The sequence below is a fragment of the Astatotilapia calliptera genome, chromosome 9, assembly GCF_900246225.1.
Source record: "Astatotilapia calliptera chromosome 9, fAstCal1.2, whole genome shotgun sequence".
NCBI classification, from domain to species: Eukaryota; Metazoa; Chordata; class Actinopteri; order Cichliformes; family Cichlidae; genus Astatotilapia; species Astatotilapia calliptera.
This window is the reverse complement of record NC_039310.1, coordinates 23,810,484-23,833,364: the sequence shown is the minus strand read 5'-3', so window position 1 is coordinate 23,833,364 and position 22,881 is coordinate 23,810,484. Positions and strand designations below refer to the sequence as shown.

Here is a 22,881-nt window from a genome sequence, read left to right as displayed (position 1 = left end):
AACAATGAAGCTGCAGGTGTTTCTTTACTTTTCTGGAAACTGGAAAACAGAAAACCAAAGCATGTTTCACTCTAATGAAAACATTCCTCATCAGTGTTTCACATAGATTAAAATTTCATTTATGGTAGCAGGCTGAAGCCCAATCATGCATTTTTAAATTAAATATTAAATACTGAATAAAGCATATATCATAACAACATAAAACAGAGCTATTCTTCCTGTTAAAAGGGAGTTTTTCCTTCCCACTGTTGCCAAAGCGCTTTATCATAGGGGGTCATCATAGGGGGTTTTCTCGCTTTTCTTTATATTATTGTACGGTCTTTACCTTCCAATATAAAGCACCTAGAGGAAACTGGTATTGTGATTTCATGCTATATAAATAAAATTGGAAAATGTTTAATTAATCAGCTGACTCTGTGGTAAAAAATAATAATACTACTAATAATAATAAACCATTAAAAAATAATGGTTTGGGCAAGTTGGAGTTATTTTCCCTGTTTGTTGTGATCAGTGTTGTGGTCATTACATTAAATAATGTATTATGCACATTACACAGAACGATTTTCTTAAAAGTAATGCAAAAGTTATGTTACTTTCATGTTTCTCCATAAAATGACACAAAAAGCATCGTCTCACAATTACCATTTAACAATATAAACATCTAGGCTACAGTTCCACAAATCAACATAAATCCCTATGCTAATGAGGACATGCATATGATCTTTGTCCTGGTACTTTGGTAAGAACCCAAAGACAACAGCAAAAAGCAAAAATGAAAACCAGCACAGAGAGACTTTAAAGCAATCGCCACAATGATTCGACTTTAGAAACATGAATAGGTGGAAATGGAGGCTGCAGCCTGATTGTTCATCAGTTTGTTACCTGTTGAAGTTCAGGGTCTGGCTGCTGAGTGAGAAGCAAAAGCATGCCAGCGTAAACAAGAGGGGTCTGCTTAATGTATAACATAAACAACAAAAAAGGAAAAGAAAAATGTGATGTGAAATGCAAAATCCTATTTGATTTTTGCATGCTATGGTTAAAGAGACTCCAGAGCAAACTGAGGATCGCTCTCACCAGCTGCACTCCATGACACTGGAGTAGGAGTTCATGCAACCAGGATCAAGATACTCTAAGAAAATGACTGTTACTACCAACATCAAGGAACCCAGTAAAACAGCAACCAGGTCAGGCTGCTAGCAGGTGCTACCTGGTTAACATTTAGGAGCAACTGAAATGTGGGTCACTCTTTTGGACCAAATGGAAAATTTATTTAAAATGCTAAAATTTACCCATCTATCCATTTTCTACCACTTACCTGGTCCAGGTTACAGGGGGGAGCAGTCTAACCAGAAAAGCCCAGGTCTCCCTCTCCATGGCCGCCTCCACCTCCTCAGAGGAGACATAGAGGCATTCCCAAGCCAACAGAGACATAAAATGCCTCACTCAGGTCCAGGGTTTTCCAGGACGCATCCTAATCAGATGCCTGAACCACCTAAACTGGCTCATGTTGATGTCGAGGAGTAGCAGCTGTATTCTGAGTCTCTTCAACCTAACTCTGAGGGAGACTTACATTGTGCTTAAAAGAAAGCTTATTTCTGCATCTTCTACCCACAAACTCATCCTTCTAGTGACTGCCAGAGCTCGTAGCCACAGGTGAGGATAGCAACGCAGATTAACCAGTAAATTAACAGTTTGCCTTTTGCACTCAGCTCTCTCCCCACCCCAACAAAAAGGCACACAACTTACACTGCACCAATCCACTTGTCAGTTTCCCTTCACTTCTGAACAAGACACTGAGATGCTTACATTTTTTTCAATTCAATTCAATTTCGATTCAATTTTATTTATATAGGGCCAAATCACAACAAAGTGACTTGCAAAATCTATTTAGGCAGCCATTAATATACCTCAAAAGCCTGGCTAAGTAAACTGTATGGGTGGGAAAACCCTACCTCGTATACAATGTACAGTATTCATGTACATATAATAGTCTTTCAACCTGTCATGAAAGACAAGACAACAGTGATGACAAAGAGAATACACAGTAACCTGACAGGACAGGAAGTGCTGACTAAGTTGCAGCCTTGTCAGTTTTTACCTCAGCTGACCCTGAACAAATAATAAAACATGTCGCAGCAGCATCTAGTTTGATTTACAGGCTGCAGACACATATCTGGAGTTCCTGGGTTTCCGTGCATTTCAACAAATCACTCTGTCAAGGAACCTGCACCGACTGCAGCCAAACACTGCTGCTGCACGTTTACAGTCTGCACGTAAATCCCTAAAATTGAACAATTTCAATGAGAAATAATGTCACACAACAGCGGAATTAAATCACTATTAGGTCAAACACATGCAGGATCATCTGCAGCAACAAAACAACACACAGAGAAGCCATTTGGCAGATGGATCAGGGACTGTGAAGGAGCAGAAGTAAACGCAGCAGGTCTCCGGGCCATGATGGCCACACCCGGGCCCAGCTGGAAATGATAAAGCCTCGTGCTCCTCATCTCTTTCACTCCATCTCTGGTCCTGTATTGTTGCCCCTTCTCGCTGCTCCTGACAGCAACTTTAGATCTCAGTCTCTAATTTTGTGTCTCTTTCCCTTTGCACTTCCATTCCTTTTGTCTGCTCGCATCGGATGGTTTTCCAATCATCTGTGGGCCCCATATTACAGAGCGGGAGTGTCCACTGCATTCTCCATCACCACAGTAAACACATAGTCAACCAGTGAGCCACCCTCTCTGGCATGCACAGGCCTCTTTTAAAAAAAAAAGAAAAGAAAAGAAAACACAGAGCGAGAAACAGATGGATGTCGTTTGCGCGATGAAGACAAACAATGGCAGTGAAATAGATTTCAGACTGCCAAAAAATAGCAAATTTAGCCCCATCTTCCTCTTGTGACCTCCCCTATGACACTGTCAAATTGGTTTTGGTTGCAATTCATCACTGCTGATTAATAAATCAGGGATCAGCCAATCTCTGACATGCTATCAAAGGACCATAGGTGTGGAAGTGCTCTGAATGCTAATGCAGTATCATCTCATCAGCATGAGAACAAAGCTGTGCTCACAGGCTGAGTGATAGGGGACAGAGGGCATCATTATCACTGTAAAGCCTGCACTGTTTGTGCTGCCTGCCAATCACGTGCTCTGGCTTTGGACCGGCAGCCAATTAGCGCTTCGTTTACTGCGATGCCTCAGGGTTGTGTGAGGAAAACACAAAAATATGCTGGGCTCACCATTTTATGGAAGAGGAGAGAAGGAGGACGTGGTTGGGGTTTTGATGCTTTAAATTACTTACTGAGAGGGGAAAAAATCATCTCAACTTATTCATTTATCCATCTCAGCTAAATCAGCCACTGAGGAACAAGGGTTTCATGGAGAGGGTGACCGACACACACCAGTGATCTATAGATTCTCTGTCAGATGGATTATCACTCCTCCTCTGCCCGTCTTGTATGACGTAACTGCTCTTAGTGGGCTGCCTGAGTTTAAATATACAGTGTGCATTTACAGAAAACAAACCCACACAAATAAAAATCAGTATAATCAGCATTTCTTCTCCATCATATGGGTGATATTAATAACATCACCTCAACAGATCCTGAGGGGCGGTCAAAAAGGCCAGTGTGCAGTGTGTAAACAAAACAACACCTTCTCACAATCACACGATCGCACATACATGCATGCTCACACAGCTCCACCCACTGGCGACGCTCCTCCCAGCCCTGTCTGCATTGCACCAAAGAGAGCTGCATCTTGTCCAAGCAGGTTTTTCACCCAAGCCAAGGAGTCTTAGCAGCATCCAGACACGTCCTATTCGCATCCTGCACTCTGCCTCTAGGAGACTGTTGCTCTTGATTAAACTCAAAAGAAGAAAGGGGTCTACGCTTTCAAGGATGAGGCGTTTGCTGGTTTTGCTGATTTTTTTCAGCTCCACAGAGACCCGTAGAAACAGCATCCCTGTTTCTTTTTACGGCAGCACTAAGTACATATGTCGGCAGGATTATGCGTCTGTGTGGTTGCGTGCGGAGGGGGAGTGAGTGAGGGGGTTATTGTGGCAGTAAGGGGTGAATCAGCATTCTGTTCACACCGCTTTTCACTACAGCTGCTGAGGACTCAAAACCAAATTTGCGGCAGTTTGATGCAGCAGGAGTAACACCAAAGGATGCAAATGTTTCCTTTCTAGGTATCAGACGTGACCTAATTTTGTGCGAGAACAAAAAAAGTATAAGTCGATTCATGATATTCTGTTACTTTAGGAATGATTTGATGTTGCTAGGCTGTTTAGCTGTGTTTTGTGCTCAAATGAGCACAATTGTGTGCCTCCAGCGAGCACTGCTTGTAACAAAACCCTGTTAAAATGCTTCTACTGTCATCTTCAAGGTTCATGCACCCATAGATAAACTATCTTCACACACAGGGTTTTGTTACAAGCAGTGCCCTTTGCATGTAAACATTAACCAAGTGGCTCCATAGTATAGTGGTTTACACATTTGCCTAACAAGCAAAAGATCCTCGCTTCAGTTCTGGGAGGAGACACGTATCCCTTTGGGGTTGTTTCAGGAAGGGCATCCTCTCCTAAATCACACACCCAGAGCTACCTGCTATGGCAACCCCTTGTGAATAAGGAAACAGCCAAAAGTGGCTTATATTTCTAGTATGTAAACATTAACCTGTCTCAGTGGGAGGCATTGCCTAATGGTTTCATGCCTCAGTACGCCCAATGTGGTCCAAAACTATAAGTGAGCAGTTTGGTGTTGGAGGTAATCTTCGAAGAATAGCTGAATAGTTTTCAGTGAAAATCAATTTTTTTACTGGAAATGTCCACTACCACTTGTTGAGCAGCACTTACTGTTGATTAATTATTTATATAAGCAATAGTTTGAAATATTACCCTTTTAGCCCTAACCTTTTCAAAGCACAAAACTGTCAGTTTCAGCTTGCTCACCTTTATCAAACAGAAAAAGCAACATGTTTTACCACTTCAAGTCAACATCTTTCACAGCTCAATGAGCTCAGCGGACTATTGAAACCCCAGCAGAGACTCCTATGGTGGCATGTGGACTGCACTAGGCTAAACACATCACTTTAATACACGATGTTGTCTTCCACAGTGTCTTTTATCCTATCTTCCATCCACAAGATGATTGCCCCTCCATGAGCCGGGATATGCTGGATGTTTCTTCCTATAAAAGGGAGTTTTTCCTTCTCACTGTCTCCAAGTACTTGCTCATAGGTGGTCATCTGATTGCTGGGGTTTTCTCTCTACTTTTGTACTGTCTTTAACTTACAGTTAGCTAGTATAAAGCGCCTTGAGGTGACTGTTGCTGTGATATTGTGCTATAAAAAAATAAAATTGAAATTAATTGAATTGACATTTATATCAGTTTAATAAGACAAAAACAAAGCATTTTTCTGTTGTACAGTTCTGCCTGAGTGCTGCTACAGCCTACTACCAGAATCTTTTCCTTTTCTAGCTCCTTTCATAAACATTAAGTCAGTTAGAGCCATGAAAAATGTTCTCTGCTGGGGATGAGTATGAAAATCCACTCTTACAAAATTATGTGTAGCAGTAATGTCAACAACCCTCCCGTCCTCTCTTTTAGTGTTATTATGAATACCAAGTACAGTCAGTCCACCACAGAAGGGCACATTCAAACCAAAAACCTTTGGTTGAACAACATGTTTCCTTCAAATGTGTTGCAATGCTGTGCAGCAGGATTTGAGGATTTGTTTTTTTCTTCTTTCGTGGGAGTGTCAGAAGTGTTACCCAATCGGCAGCGACGTATATACACGCACATATATATAAACCCACAGATATTAACCTAGAAGTAAAGGGGATTTGCTCCCAGTAGTGCCTTGTTTGCATAACTTAAGTGCTGTTTAATTTAATAAAATGTTTTCCTTTTTTTTTTTTCTTGAGACTGAATGCAGCCCAGGTGCTGGAAACCCTAGATACCCCATGATGGAGGTTTTAATTCTTTAAATTACTTACTAAGAGGGAAAAAAAAATCTCAAGTTATTCATCAATCCATCTTAGCTAAATGAGCCACTGAGGAACAAGGGTTTCATGGAGAGGGTGACCGACACACACCAGTGATTTATGGATTCTCTGTCAATCAAACCTATCACTTCCAAAAAACAGAAATTATATAAAAATCATCAAATACTGAAAATGTCAATATTTTCACATTATTTTCTTCTTCTAGTGTTGATGACAGAATGCTAGAAAGTCTCAGAAAACAAGTGATTAGATGTATCCTCCACCTTATGATCTAAGTTCAAGGAATCAAATCCTTATGAATGACTGATTTTATGCCTGAGACAAGCACATGATCAGACTATATCATCATGAGTGTTCGGACATTTCAGGCTGAAAAAACGTAGTTGAACAGATAAACAAGTTTCTCTCTCTTTTTTTTTTTTTACTGACATGCTCAAATTGTCAAGCATAATAGTTCAACATAATTCGAGAGTAAAACCTCAAGCATCAAACCAAATGAGCAGACAACTATGCGCTTCTTCATTAACAAACATAAAGATTTCCCCGAGGAAAATGCATGCCACAGAGGCACATGTGCTAGCATGGGGCTGATTAAAGTTCTGAAGTCTGCTCGGAACTGATTTGAAAGTTTTATGACTCCCCTTCCCTCCCTTTTTCCCGCCTCATCTCACTGCCCCTCGGCTGCTTTCATATGCTAATGGACGGGCAATTGTGCGGGCCAACAGCCTGGAATTCCTCTCCACAAAGGAGAAATGGAGATGGAAGGAGAAAGGAGAGAAAGGGACAGACGGACAGAGAGAAAGACCAGCCGACAGTGGGCCGACACACATCAGACGCTGAAAAGGGGTTTACTGCAAGACCACACGAAGCCAAAAAAAAGGTTTTCTACTCAAGTGTATGCCAGTTTAATTATGTTTAGAGCTATTAACTAATCTGCAGCTTCCTGCTGCCATTAATTAATTAAAACCTCAGCCCCAAGAAGTAGTCAAAGTGCATTAACATACCCAACACCTTGAAATAAACCATCGCATTTAACTTATTATTAATATACACAAGGATCTGCTGTTTAGGAAAATCATTTTACTAATACTACTAAAATACCAATAAAAATACTAATAAAGCTTCATGGAGCGCTTGGAAAGCCCTTCCTCTGGTTTTGGGTGTGGTCCATCAATATGGGGATGTCAGAGATGGCTTCCAACACACCAACAAAAAAAGCCATCCCCCCACGTGTACAGCTCAGAGCCAGAGGCATCCAAACAAAGACAGTGCGGATATACACAGCGCCCTTACATCCAGTCACCTCACCAACCCCTTAGAGAAAAGAGAGCAGGTGGGCCAATTAGAGTCCCCAGGGTCCCCCCACCCCCAATGCAAGCAAGGCCCTGTATAATTGCTTTCCTCATCGATGAATTATTAATTCTAGTTGCTCTTTGAGGTCTTTTGACAGCGTAAGGTCGTGACAGTGTGCCCCCATGACACATACACTCTCATGTTTAACCCCCTAGTGCCATGTCAGAAGTACTCCTCAGACCAAAGTGAGGTGAAACATCCAACCAGCCAAGGTGGAACTGATGCTACCTACGACTGGTAGTTGCTTTAGTTTGTATGCATATTAAAAGAGACTTAAACCTAAAGACAAGAGTAACAGTTTTTACTCATAACAAGTTTTTAAAATAGTGAAACTGAAAAAACCTAAAAAAAAAAAAAAATAACACTATGCTGTTTGATGAAGTTTTTTTTTTTTTTGTTTTTTTATCAACATCAACACATCTGCATGATGCTAATAATCTACCAGTCTGTTAGCCACTATTAGCATAACACAAGCTACAGTAAATCTTTGATTTAACTATTGGAGGTGAGGCTGCTCAGAACAAAAGAAAATTATAATGAAGGGTTTCTTTCTGTTGCCTAATTGGCCTTTGGGGTATAATTATGCATGCAAAGATGACTGAAAAATTAAACCCTGCTTAAAAAATCTGGAAATGATTTTATTACAGTGCTGCATGAAACATATTTGTTGGGCATCAGATTTTTTCTAGTAGTATAAAAAAAACCATAATCTCAAAACAACATATATGACCTTGACCTAGAGTCCAATCTGGATGAGGACCCATCGGATGATTGTTGCATGCAAGTTTGACCAAATCCTTCCCAATACTGTAGGAGGAGTAGCAATGCATGTGAACTGTGGACAGATGGACAGTGGGACACTCCCAGGATACAAATGGGAGTTTGGCCAAAACCAGGATGTGTTTTTTTACTGTGAATCTTGCATCTTGCGAGCCACAGAAGGTCTACAGCAGCAGTGATTATGTTCATCTTCAAAAACACTGATACAACTTTTTAATCTTCTAACAGCTCTGATAACCAAACACTCTCTTTCCTTCATCTTGGCTCAAGTGAATCTCAACAGGGCGGGCTTCACGAAGGAGAGTAATCAATCTTGTTTCCATGATAGTTGGACCCCAGGAAGCCAATTGTAATGTGAAAATAAAATGTGATTAATTGGCCTAGTCCTAGTTGGAGTTAAGGTGCATTGTTTGGTGAAAAAAATTGGCATTCGTAGAATAAAACGGCAAACAACCATAGTTCTGCTGGAGAAATTCTATTTCTAAATGTCCATCACAAAGGTTACAGCACTTGTACAAAGGTCCAAGTAATGGCCTCTCAGGAGGTTTTCATATACATAACACTCCAGTAATAAGTAATATATGGAAACAAAAAGAACCAAAAGTAGGCTATATTACCAGCTACTCTCACTGTCACACAGCTGGTCAACTGTTGGTTTCAGAGGGTTACAGATGTCGCTCCCGTATCCAATGCAGTATAGAGGGGAGGTTGAAGGAGTTTCCAAAATTAGGAGTAGATCCAACAGCTTTAACTTAACCCCATCTGGTGCCTGAAAAACTTTCTTTTACTTCTTTATTTAGACATGCGACTGATAAAACACAATGTTTAAACAACATGACATTAATTTCAAGTGTTATCTGATGTATAAGTGTTTAATTCAAACCTGTTAAGAATAAAGCAATCCCCCAACCAAATAATAACTTTGAGATAGTCTTTGATTATTTGTTTAACTTGAATATTAATAGTGCCGGGGCCTCACAGTTATTTGGTGGCAGTGTTGTTGATTCCCTGGCCTCTCTCTCGTAGTTTCACACCAGGTGTGAGCCTGTAAATATTTTATGGAGCCTCGGTGCTGTGCTACTGGCACACAAAGGCTGTTTTCAGCGCCCTGGACAGCAGCGGCTCTCTGGAAACAGAGGCCTATCAGTTCGGCTTGGGACGCAAACAATTTTCAGCGCAGCTAAAATTAAATTAGGGGAAGGGGCAAGCCAGAGAGCAGAGCTGCCACATTGCTCAACACGGCAAGACTTCTTTAGTCCTCACATCAGGCATTCCATGGCAAAATGAAAAAAGGGAGAGGGGAAAAATGCATGAAACAATGAGCTGTCTGTGTGGGTATCCAGTGAAAAAGCCTAAGAGGCATGTCAGAGATATGAAGGGTTTGTTATGGTGCCAAGTTGACTTCTCTGCATGTAAAGACAGATGGATCCAAACTAGATAACACAGAAAACAGCATTGTATGGACGAGACATCCATATTCATATACTTGGATGTCCTGGCGCTTACATCATTCTCTCAACATAGGACGACTTCACCCTTTACTAGACATCCCACCCCCATTAAAGAGTAAAAGTACAACTTCCTCTAGATTTCAGCAGCCAGGCTTTGATTCTAAGCTAACCCGATAAGTTTATTCTTCACTTTTGAACACCAATCAAGAGTATTTTTTGCATTTACAAATGAGCCCGAATCAATGTTGGGCGATATGTTGAAGCCGGCCACCGCATTACGGTAACTGCCGATAGAGCTAGCAGCACACAGACGCAGCTAAACACCTGGCATGTGCTCTCAGATAGCTTGTAAGCTCAGTCTGCATGATAACGTTGCCAAAAATTTGGAAAATGCCTGTTTCATTTGCTGCTTCAAGCTAAATTTTTAAAAAAAGTTGTTCAGCATTTTTTTCAGTCTTTTTCTATAATTTTAAGGTTATTTTGCTTTCTCCAATAGCTATATAACAGTGATATTCACATTATCCCAACACCTTTGCTTTAAAATATGTCCAGCATTATCTTTCCACCTGAATTTATAGAATCAACAAAAATTTAATTTAAAAAAAAAATGCAAACCAATGCAAGAAAACAACCATCATCATAGTAATTGATGCAAAAAATGTACCACTGCTCCCAACTGGGTCAGTATTTCTCTTATCGCGCTTATCGTATTCAATCTAGTTTTTCCTCCACAGTCCTTCCAATAAGTTGTGCTGGACAGAGAATACTTCTTATTAAATCACTTCGTAAGACTGATTTTATAAAACCAAGTTTAGCGTCGAGCCACCTGAGGCTACACGAGGCACTCTGTCTGCAAGAACAGGGACACTCAGAGGTCAGCATGCCGAGCACTCCACAGTCTCTAATTCCACACTGCACTTCTGAATGAATGCTGGCTATTAATACCCGAAATGTCAGGGATGCCTTTGCTGGAGAACTCCAGAGAGAAACAGGGGCTAGGGAGGAAGGCGAGTTCGTAAAGAAGAGTAAGGAGAGGTGACTGATATCTACAGGTCAAAGTAATGCTGCTGCATGACTGCTGCAATGGGAATGACTCGCGTAAGGGAACTATGTTAGTCTGATAGCTAAAAACAGCCTTACAGCAAGATGGCTCTAAATATTGTTATAATACCAAAGAAAAAAGAAAAGAGAAGACTGACCTGATTGCTCCAGGCGCAGTACAGATCACAGATCAACCTCCAGTTGTTGTTAATCATACAGTCGAGAACTTTAAGATGAGCCATTATCACTGAAGAAACATGAGCCGCCCAGACACCTGCCCCTCAGCTGTGTGTACCATACCCCGCTGTGCCCAGCGGCACCCTGCTGGCACCGTCGCTACTTCTTCTCCACCCCGGAGAGGCGAGTGCGAGGAGCCGAGAGAGAAGCATCAGCAGAAGGGTACGTCCACGTGCCCATCTGCAAGCCCAGCAGGTACCCTGTCAGCTGTGGCCATCGCCCCAGACACGCTTAATGAACAATATGTTAATGATTCAGGCTGCACAGAAACTCGGGGGATTATCTTTGCATTTAAAAGAAAGAAAAAAGAGAGAGGAGTAGGAGAAAAGAGTTAACAGCATGCTGACCGGCGGCGGCGACGCCTAAAAGACAACGCAGAAGGATGCGCCTCTCCTTGCTATGCGCCTCTGCGTTTTGCTAGGCTCTTTTTGATGTTCTCTGTCTCTCTTCCAGGCTGGCTGTGCCTCCCGGTGCTCATCTCTGTAGTGGTACCAGGCACAGGCAGCTTGAGATTGAGAGCGGCACAGGATCACTCTTAATCTACATGCATCAGGCCACAATGCAGGACAACCAAATGACTACCCTCCTCTCTTCCTCTGCCTCCTTAAAAGTCTCTGTCTTTGACTTGATCCATATCTTCCTCTGCAGTCTCATACTGAAGCTCAATTAAATGCTTGTAATACCTAAACGGGGCACAAGATATTCTGCAAGAAGGTATAGTAGGGAGGCGCTATGCAGGCGCTCTGCCTCAATCTGAAAACCTGAGTGATGCTGCACTTTGCCGGCAATGCGGGACGCTGTGCAGCCTGAGTTATTTATTTCATTACTCTGCAAAAAACTCTTCAGACTCCCTGACAAAAGGCTGGAGGAGTGCCGCAGCCCCCACCCTCACAGAGCAAAGTCCCACCTTGCGCTCTTAAGTAAATGAGCGTCCAGTTTAAGACTTCCTCTCGCTGTGGGATATCAAAGAAATAAAGCTTTTAAAAGAAAGAAAAAGTATGCAGTGAATCATTTTAACATGTGAGAAGACAGAATCTGCAAACTACTGGATGCCAGTAAACAGCTGCCTGGGACTACTTATGTTTCTTCCACTCCTTTGATGCTCTATGACGTCCAGATGCTTGTGACTGTGACAGCCTGCTTCATCAGGGAGATGCATTAAATCCACTTCAAATGAGAAACGCCATAACTACAAAGCAGCCTGAGGTGGGATTTAAAATATTCATACATTTTTAATAAAAGCTTCTGTTTTTCTCCTTCTCTAAAGATTGCAAAGCCTAAGCAGGAATTATAATTAAACGTGTGCAAAATTCAGAATATGTAATCCATAAAATTATCGTGCCCTCATCTGAAAACGTTCAACTTTTGAGTGACATCTGCACACACAAGGGGACAACAGTGAACTGGCACCAACAGCAGCAGCAGTACTCCTTTCATATTTTTAAAAGAAGAGTGAGACAGCTTAAGTAATCATGCAGACATGAGACTGTGTCAGGTCAGGAGGCTACAAACACAGTCTGGCCCAAAAGGTCAGCCAAGTCCCCACACTCGACCGGAGACCAGACATGGCTACCCAAAACTCAGTGCTCACCAGCTCGGGAGATGAACACTCACTGGCTCTTCTCTGCTTTTTCCTCTGGGCTATAGTGCTATTTACCCACCTAGATTGCTCTGATATGAGTTTCCCTTTTTTAGGGATATCATCTATAGAGATGTCTACTAAACTTAATTAAAGGGGTGTCCACTGTGGGAGTTTGTGGTGAGCAATTTCATATAGGAACTATTTTCATTCTATCAAACTACAAAATCAACCTGTAACAAAGTGCAGACACAATAAGTACCTGAAACTGCAGTTCCTCACCTGGCCACTTGAGGCTTGCTTCAGTCACTATGGTCTCACATGTTAAAATGCTCAACGTTACACCAAAGCATGCTTATTATAGCCTAGTATGAAAAACTGTTTAGATCTATATGGATAACAACTATGCAACATGTGAATTTACTTATAATAATCCATGTGGATTTTAAGCCCAGCTTTAAGCATTTATAAAGTGTGGCCAGTGTGTGCAAACACAGTGTCCTAGGTCTCAGTACACTGTTTTTATTGTAATTATGTGACAAACATTACAGCTTATTGAGTCAAAAAAATTTTGCTTCAGTTCCCGTGAATTTCTTAGTCTGTTACTTACCATTAATGACCTATATCTGTGTCTATACACTGCACCCGTACTATTTATAAATGTACATTTTTAACCAGTTGCAGTGACTCTAGTAGTTAACTTAGTACCTCACCCTCTCACCATAATATGGTCACTTTCAGAACAAAAAGATAATATGTAAATAAGGATGAAGTCACAGTGGCTATCTCTATCTTTTATAGGCAGTCGATGGCATATAGCTGTGAGGAGAGGCTGACATTCATGGGAGTGACAAGATGTAAATGTAGATGTTTGGTGTGAAGTCTGCAGACTGGAATTAAAACATGCATATTTGATTTTACTGTGAAATTGCTTCTTTAAACTTACAGCTAACTTTACCTCCAGAGTGGAGGCACCAAATATGTCTGGTTAGCTTAAAAAAAATAACCACATGGGTGGAGGGGGCTTCTGTCAAGATGCTCAGCAAGACAAGCCAAAATATCACATAGAATAAGTCAAAACATGATGTCAGTCAAACCGTCCAGCTGTCTGCAGACTTCCTGGCGAGATTAAGGACGTCAAAGCCGATGTTTTGACATCTTACATTTAAAACAAAACACAACAAAATGCTTAAGAAGTCAGGGGGATTAATACAAGCAAATCTTCGACCAATATCTTCAACGAGGACTCACTGTTCCCACAATATCTAAATCTAGGCCAGGCAATTCTAATAAAGTGCGTCATTCCTTGGCGATGTTTCAAAAAAGTGAAATTACCTCTTAAAAGGCATCAAAATGTTTCTGAAAAATATTCTGAAAGCAGTTTGTGAGAGAGGACTTTGCATCAGTTCAGTTTTCCTTATAATAGCAGAATTTGTTTTAGATTTCTGGAAATTAAAGACCTCACGTTAGTCCAAATTATCTCATGCTGGAATAATTTAAAGCATAAAATGCTGAATTACTGACACACAACTGTCTAAATAACATCTAGACAGTAAACCGCTGTGACATAATGCAGCACCATGTGGCTCCAAAACTCCCCCCGTCACATGCCAGGAATAGTCCGGTAAAGAGCAAAAGCATGTGCCCTCCCCCCACGATGAAGCCAATATAATCCAATCAATTGTGAGTTATGGATCTCGTGGCGCTCTCACGCAGGCAGTGCCACACGACCTCGCATTCAAAACAACACACAGCGCATGTGTGTTCCACAGATATCCACGTTACCTCAGTTCACTGACGGAAAATAGATGAGGCCATCAGGAAGAGAACGCCATGAAAGTCACAAAAGGACACGAGGCTTATTGAGACAGCAGATGGATGAGGTGGGTTATTAACATCAGTGGAGAAGAGTTAATACACATCAAAATTAGCATTTTTATTCAGTCCAAATCCATCCAGATAGCTAATTTTTATGACTGCTAAACAGAAAATGCAGGTAAAGAAATCCCAAGGAGGTGGAGCAGGCGATCCGCTAAGAGGAAAGTACGTGGAAGTGCCTTTAGTCAAGAAACTAAACCCTCCCACGGTCCCACCCCAAAAAATCATTGCGCTATGTATCATTAATTTGTGTATGTGAGTGATATTTAAAAACTGTACTTTATGTGTTCAAACTCAAACCTCAGACGGCAGCATGCTAGCTCAGGTTTAGTTCTGCTTGGACCAAGATGACAGTAAGAAAGTCGTTATTGAACAAGAAGGCTACGACAAATTAAGCCATTTGGTAACCTTAGTTTCAAGAAGCCAAACAAGAAAAAACAGCTGCAAATCAATTTGTTTTGTTAAGCTCTTTCAAAAGTTATTGAGTTATTGTGTTAAATAAACATGACGTCAATGGTGACCAGAATAATCTGATTATGACTTGTGCTGTGAGACATTAATAAGTCTAGAAAAGCACTGCCTAAATGCAGCCGATTTTACCCTGTGTAATGACTTCAGACTGCTTGTTCTTTCAACCTAACGTTTTAAGACTAATTTAGAAACACATTTGCTATTGTTTGTTTGTATAATGTGCAAAATGGTTTCATTGATTATTATTACATTTTTGTCAAAACAAATAGCTGATCAATCAGCAACACTTTCCAGTTCCACCAGGGGAACTTGAGGCGTTCTCAAGTTCCCCTGGTGGAAGCAGAACCTACTGAAGAGATTTTATATATATATATATATATATATATATATATATATATATATATATATAAAATCTCTTCAGTAGGTTCTGGGTCTACCCCAGGGTCTCCTCCCAGTTGGGCGTGCCTGGAAAACTTCCAAAAGGAGGTGCCCAGGAGGCATCCAAACCAGATGCCTTAACCACCTTACTATCTCCTTTCAACATGAAGGAGCAGGGGCTCCGCTCTGAGACTTCTATCTGACCTCCCCACCCTGTCTCTAAGGCAGAGGCTAGCCAAACTTCCGACCTTTGTATTTGCAACTTTATGCTTTCGGTCATCACTCAGCTCTCACAAACATAAGTGACGGCTGGAACATAGACTCTCTGCTCTGGTAAAATCGAAAAAGACACGTTCCGCTCAATCCTCTCTTGACTAAAACTGTCTGGTACAATGCTTTTATTATTGATGACATTACACCAATCCGCCAGCCCAGCTCGTGCTCCACCTTTTCATCAGTCATGACTAAGGCATCCCCAGCAGCCAAAAGGTCATTCCCAGCTCCTTCTCCTGGGGATGCCACAACCCACTGGGACCACTTTTTTCCACCAAAGACCCATGGTCTAAAAGGTTCCCGTGTGGCCTAGCTCTGATTAAAATTATATTTAAGGCTTCAACAAACAAAAAACATCCCATATTCCCCAACTGTAAATTAGAGTATTAAATCGCAGAGGTTTTCTAGCATTAACTGTTAGCTTGTCATTTAGTAACTGTGGTCAAGAGTTCCTACCAGCAGCATGCATCCCGACAGTCTGGCAGGCCTGAACACCTGCAACAATAACTCGAAAGAACTATAAAGAAACTTTAAACAAACATAGAAAACAACAGGCAAATATTATGACTTCATACTTATTTGCCTGTTCAGTTGACATGCTTCCATGTCTCTCCTCTCACCCACCATGTGCATGCAGAGCAGCACTTGCACAGCTCACCTATTTGTCTTGTGTCACTCAGTTAGCATTATAGCAGACCGAGAGCGCTCCAGTATGTGCAACATTAAATATACTCACGCTGACCTCACCAGTTCCACTTATTTTTCTGTGAACAACTGCCAGACTGTGATCAAGAAGCTGTGTTCAGTTTGGTGTTGTACACTTTAAAGGCCATATTAAATAAACCTCCAACAGCTTCCAGTGGCTTTGCTGCCATCCATTCATGAAATCATTCCTTCATCAGAGTGCCCTTGTTCACTTCCACTGCTGATGCTAACAGGAAATAATGTGGTTTCCTGCCAAGACCTCAGAACCCAGACTAACACCACAGGTTACGATATGTATTCTGATAACAGCCTGTTACATAAGGTCCTTTCAAAAACAAACACTGCTAATGCGCTGAACTGAAGAAGTTTCTCAGATGAGAGGTGAAACATCTTCAAGAAACTTTAAGCTCATTAGATTACCATGACCTGGATGACTGAGAACCTACGCAGACACTGCTAATGAATAACAGCTATACAGTATATGCTTCACTTCCAAAATAAATAATAAATGTAAGAAAAGGTCATATGAAATGTTTGCTCTTTTTCGATGTATGTGTTCCACATATTCATTATCTACCAGCAGCCACAGCGCAGTGCATTACATAATCTGTGGTTCATGAAGCGTGCAGGGTGTAGAATATGACAGGATGAAGGAGGAGGAGTGTGAATACCGCCTTAAGAAATGTGCTATGCAGATCAACTGAGCACACATCTGAGCAGTGTATGTCATGCCTCGGAGCCAAAGAGAGCCAGATAGGGGGCAAGTGTTGATGGAGGTGCCTTGGGCATGTGTAATGGATAGTGTATCATGCTCACTGAGCATTAGACTGGTTCTGTTCTGCCTGTCTGCCTACATGTGCAACCCCCCCACTACCACCACCACCCAAACTCCTACCACCCCCCTGCCCTCCCTTAATCTTACGTAGGGGCGGGGGCATCCAGGCAGAAGAGGCTGCGACACTGAGCCAATTGGCAACAACAACAAAAAAATAAATAAATAAATAAACAAAAGATGAGGAAAGGGTTTGTTTTTTTTTCCACTGGATAAACTCTCATCTTCCCGCTTCCTGCTCCCACCCATTTGTTTCCCCCCTACACATCCATCAATCATCTGTCTGTGCTTCTAACTAATGGAAAAATAGCGTCCAGCGTGACTGCAGCCTGTGTGGCCGAGCGGAGAAGCCTTACCGAGCGTTAATGTCACCCCCTCCACAAGAGGAAAAGATACGGGTGCGGTCCAACACACATATGCACACATATCCCGGGTGACCTTGATTTGAGTGCAGCATGCATGCAGATTTCCTTTTTTGTCTTTTCCAGGAAAAAAAAAATAGCTGGGAAGCTTGATTCCGATAAGAGATGCCAAAATATACACACATGCACTCCACTTTCAGTTTGATCACCAGAGCGAGGGAGAAGTGGCGTTCTCAAATGGGAAAACCCTTCAAAGACCGTGCTCCTGGTTATTCCCATTACACCTTCTATGTGTGTGTGTGTGTGTGTGTGTGTGTGTGTGTGTGTGTGTGTGTGCTAAATCAGAAGCCAGGTCATGTCCAAGTCAATGCCTTGTTTGCAGAACATAAAAGCGGCCTGATCTACTGCAACGAGACACATTTGTTTTTCAGATGTATGCAAATCGACATCCCTTTGTCACTGCTTTGACTGATAAAACATCATGGCCCAAACACGGTTAGATCCTTTGGAGACTTTGCACTCCATAGCTAGATATTTCATTTTCATGAAATCATATTAGGGTTGGGAGGTGACACTGAAGACGTGTCCAGCTGGGTATCTGTTTGGAAAAAAAAAACCTGACTCTTTCTGTAATTTCCACAGAAACTGACCAGTGTCGCATTCCCTGAACCCTAAAATGATACTTGTGCTGACCAACATTCACGTGTTTGCTGCTTTTAATTGCATTCGGGAGAAAAAAGGCAGCGATTCCAGTACAGTGACTCCATTTTTCCCCTCTCAGCATTCGTCTTTCCACGGGTTAAATATAGCATCGTAGAAAACACGCGGGAATAGAGGACGGGTGAAAGACAAGCATGTGGACGGGTGAGGAAGAAGAAAAAAAGCGCAGGGGTTTACAGAATTAGTAAGGGCTATATTTAGTCCAAGAAAGAGAGCATCACCGCTGCTTAGAGCACCATCACTGGTCTCCTCCTCCTCAACAAGGGATGCAATCAATGGAGAGCTGGAGAGTTTCATACATGTTTCCAATCCTTTACAAACAATTTCTCATTCTCCTTTAGTTTGGAAACCCAAATTCTTTCTTCACCGAAAGTAACAATGAAACTGAATTGGAGAGAGAAAGGTTTTTCCCAGTAGTAGTCATCATGTGGACCAAAAAAAGCCATTTTAGCCTTTCTTCCCGTTTTTGCCTCATGTGTCCCAGAAAACCAAGGCCATCCATGACTAATCGTCTAGAGCACAACCCCTTCGTTCTTAGTTTGAAAGTTCGGTTGTTGATAACCAGACAGCAACCTCTGAGTCCGAATAAAAGTCAGCACAGTAGTGCCAAAAACTTGTTATGGTGGACGATTGAGGTTGGGAGCAAAAGTAAGTCAATGCCCAGAGACGCTCATGTGCTGACTGTGAGGCTCACACTCTACAGATGGATACAGATGGTCTTTGAACAGTAGTCCCTGTTCTGCTCTAGAGATCCACCACAAACTGGAGGGTCTAACCAGAACCCACAGCAGGTGGAGAACTGCTTCATTTGTCTGTCCACAGGACATAGTGGCATTGTAAAGCGCTTTGGGTGCCTTGAAAAGCGCAATATAAATCCAATCCATTATTATTATTATTATTATTATAACAGAAGCACCTAATATGGTATTATTTAATAATGCATGCACACATGAGCTGCAACCAAGAGCTAACCTGCTTATATTCTTTTTGGTTTGATGTGTTTTGTTCTTGAAACAAAAGGTTATTTAGGACACACACTCTGACTCCATAGTAAAAAAAACAACATTCACAGATAGTGTAGTCTTTTGCTTTTCAATATATTTTTACTGGAACTTTGAGATGTAAACAACTCAGGGCCTCAGCTGCCTTATAGCTGCCCTGCTAGCCTGAACGTGACAGTAGGTCGACTAAAGAAAAGAACACAAATAAGACGGATAGACAGTGTGGGGTGTTTTTCTCCTAATGACCCGGGCAGCTGTGTCTAAATTATCACAGAGTTGCTGCCATTGCTTTGGCAGTAGCAGGATGGGGTTTGGTGGGGGCAGGTTTAGAGAAGCCACCCCCTGAATTCTCCCTCATTAACAAGCCAAGATGATGGAGGTGGGGGTGGGAAGCTGGAGAAGGAAGAGCGGGAGCACTCTCACTAGACCCCTGGGAGGAGACAGCAGTTCATAAGCAGCCAAGCTTTAAAATTGGGCGTTTGTCTGCGGCAGGCATCAGGTGGATAAAAACACCTGCCTCGCTCATATGTCAGGCCCCGGGCTGCAAATATTCAGGTTAAACACAGGCACTGACTCATGGGTGAGTCATGGGTGAGTCACGGCTTCAGCAGCGAAGCAGAGGTGTGATGGAGAGTCAGATTTCAATTGTATCAACCTGCAGATTCAGTGGGCTGTCCCTGAGCATGTTACGAGTATCAGCTGTGGTTCTCAGCTGATTAAAAGCTCTAAGTATCGGACTTCCAGTGAAAAAGGAAGCTGGGAGCTTGCTGGGATATGGTGATTGGAGTTTTCCGCAGTGTGGGAGAGTTAAGTGATGTTGTGGCAAGCATTTATTAGATTGCAGAAACAGGCAAGTGGAAAACTTCACCGCTGAGACACAAGGAAAAGGTTTTGCCTCATGGCAGTTTGTTTTTACAGACAACATATAAACTATGTTTGCTGACAATCCAGCCTGATGGCCTCATTAAGATTCACTTTAAACCAAAAGCATTAGCAGGCACCTCCTTTTTAACCCCATCAACCACTGCAAAAACAGTCCAGCTCTGCTAGGATGCTGAGTTACTCCATTTCCAAAAATGTATGTCCTCCATCCACAGCTAGTACTGACACAGTAAGAGGATTAGAGTCACACACACACACAAACAGAGAGAGAGAGAGAGGACTGTTGCCATTTTCTGATGATGGATTAATCCAAAACATGCCACCAGTCCAATGCTGTTATGACATGCTTCAAGCCTAGCTGGTCCGAGATGATGATTATGATGATGTAACCGCTGAAGCTCTGGCGCACAAGAGGAAAAGGATGAGCTCCACAATGTGCCATTTATCAGAGTTTGGCATGCAGACACACAAAGGACCCAGTAAGATTAGTGCCGCAAGTATAAAACTCTCTTTGTGCACTTAAACAGTTGCAAGAGTGAAGAAAAAAAGATGAACCCTGTCAACCCGAACACTGAAAGATGTGCTGTGCGCTACGCTCACACTCCCTTGTTTGCCCTCTTCTGAAATTTTGCCCCAGGTTTTGTGCAAGTGATGATACCTCTATATGACAGCGCTGATGATGTTAGGTACTTTGGAGGTTTTAGGTGATGAGTTCTGACAAGTGAGTCCACATGCAAGCACCTTGCACAACAGCACAGAACTCACATTGTGTCAAAAACAGATGGTCCATATGGAAGGGGGAAAAAATGCCCTTAATGAACTTTGATGCACTCAATAAACAGTTATATGATCAACTGCCACCATCCTGCAGCTAGTCCTACCTTGCCACATGGAGTTATGGCTCTGTGTTTACGCTCCTCATTGTCCTGGGGTGAATCACTCCAACGTGCTGCCATCATTTCATTCCAAGCCGCAGAGGGGGAAGAAGTCCTTTAGAGCCCACATTTAGGACGAGAGGAGGGGGGATTAAACCAAAGAAAGAAAGATAGAAAGAAAGAAAGAAAAAAGAAAAGAAAAAATGGGTAGGGGAAGATCCTAATCCACACCGTCTTCCTTCTTCATGTCCATCAATGGCTCAAACCTACGCACAAATAATTTAAAAAAAAAAAGTTAAACTAAGTCAAGCTTTTGCAGACTTTTGCAAGCCTTTAGAAAATTACTACAGCCACTGAACGCCACATCCTTGCATCATTATTGATAGAAAACAACACGTCTCTAATAGACTTTATACCGCCTTAAATTCTTACAGAATTAGAAATATGACAGTGATATCGTAGCACACAGATACCAAAGTGGGAAATCAGTCAGCACCTGTCTAAAATCTAGCTCTAGTTCAATTGAGGGAGAGCTAAAAGTGAGCGGTGGCAGGTGCATAGGGGGAGTGGGTTTGTTTTCTTTAAACGAATGCTTTTAATTAAAGACACACCTGAAATAATAATCTGCACAAATATATGCGCGTTAAATGAAAGCGTTATTCGTGACTCCATGGGGAGGAAAGTGCACATCAAGCCCCACGTATGCCACTGCGGTGTAAAGGCAATACATCAGCCACCGTGTATAATACTATACGCTGCTCACTCTCTCTCACACATGACACAAAGGCTGCAGAAAAAGCAACATTTTTGTTATTTTTCGGCTACTTTAAACAACAAAATCGTCCCCTGTGGCTATGAATACGGTTCCCTGTTGCCAAATACTAACCAGGCGGACGACAGGTTGTTGCCATAAATGCGAACATTGAAAAAAAGAGAAAAAGAAGAAACCCATACCTATTACAAATTCAGAAAATAACGCCCAAAAATATCCAAAAAAAACACACAGTCCATATTTCTGTTGAGAGTAGACAAGCCTCCGTCGAGCCAAAGATGGGTTAAAAAGGCTGTCAAGAGATTACAAAGCGGGATATTCAGTCTCCTTACAGAGCTGCACTGACTGAGCGCTCAGGCTCACTACCTGTTAGGAAAAACACACTGGAAAAAATACGGAAAACGCCCTTCAGTGTACATTTCTCCGTCAGGGAGACCCGACGAAAATTAAACCTCATTCATTTCCACTCATTTGCGTGTTTCACTTCGATGTTAAATTTCTCCAAATAGAGACAAAAAAGTAACGTGTACTCCTATGTGGTCCCGGTTGGCGGCGCGACAATCTGTACATAGATTGACGAATCTCCGGACCAGCACAAAGCTCCGCCCCTCGGCCTTGCCTTCCCGCTGGTGGAAACCCAATCAGGTGATCAGTTTAAATTTGGAATTTTAAAGCGGGCCAATGGAAAGCATTGTTACATAACAATTTCAGTAAAAGGTAGAAGCTGGTTCATTCTGGTTACTGGATGAAAACTATTATTTGCTACATTGTTACTATAGTATTTTATGTTACACTAAGTTTGTATTCCGGTGTGTACGGTATTTCTTACCCCAGTCTATGAACAAAATATATTTTTTACCCATATATTTTTTTTCTAATTAATTTTCCAGTTAATTTTTATTAAAGCATAACATGTTGTACACACTGAAAAATAATTTCAAAGTACTATACATACTCCTTATAAATCTTCTGATGTAGTTTTTCTGATAACACTTTTTCATTTAAACTCAAAATAAATTTGAGAACAGAAGCTTTACTCTTTGTTTGAACAGGCTTGTTACTATGTTACCACTTTTATATTCAAATACAGCTTCATGTTTTTACATGACTGAGATTGTCTTTTTAAATTCAGTAATGGAAAATTTAAATAAATGAATGAATCAATAAATAAAAGAGGGGCTTCTCAAGTGGTTTCCTAATCTTAAGTACTTTAGCACTTTATTTTTGCTTTAGTGCTTTATACGTATTGTCAATCTGCTTATCTGAAAATTACCGAAGTACT

At 41.7% G+C, this 22,881-nt stretch overlaps 1 protein-coding gene across 3 annotated transcripts in view; it reads right to left on the bottom strand.

The window, feature by feature from the left end:
* Positions 1-22,208, bottom strand: part of arhgap21a (Rho GTPase activating protein 21a) — a 100,397-nt gene extending 78,189 nt beyond the window's left edge. The window contains exons 1-2 of one of the 3 annotated variants that reach the window (XM_026180094.1): positions 21,782-22,208; positions 20,834-21,093 (exon numbers count right to left, since the gene is read on the bottom strand). In XM_026180094.1, coding sequence (XP_026035879.1) covers positions 20,834-20,911 — 78 coding nt within the window. In that variant the 5' untranslated portion in view covers positions 20,912-21,093; positions 21,782-22,208. Of the gene's footprint in view, positions 1-10,792; positions 12,440-20,833; positions 21,094-21,259; positions 21,309-21,781 lie in introns of those variants that run through there. The other 2 variants (XM_026180096.1, XM_026180093.1) reach the window with 2 other exon arrangements.
* Positions 22,209-22,881: the final 673 nt, after the last annotated feature.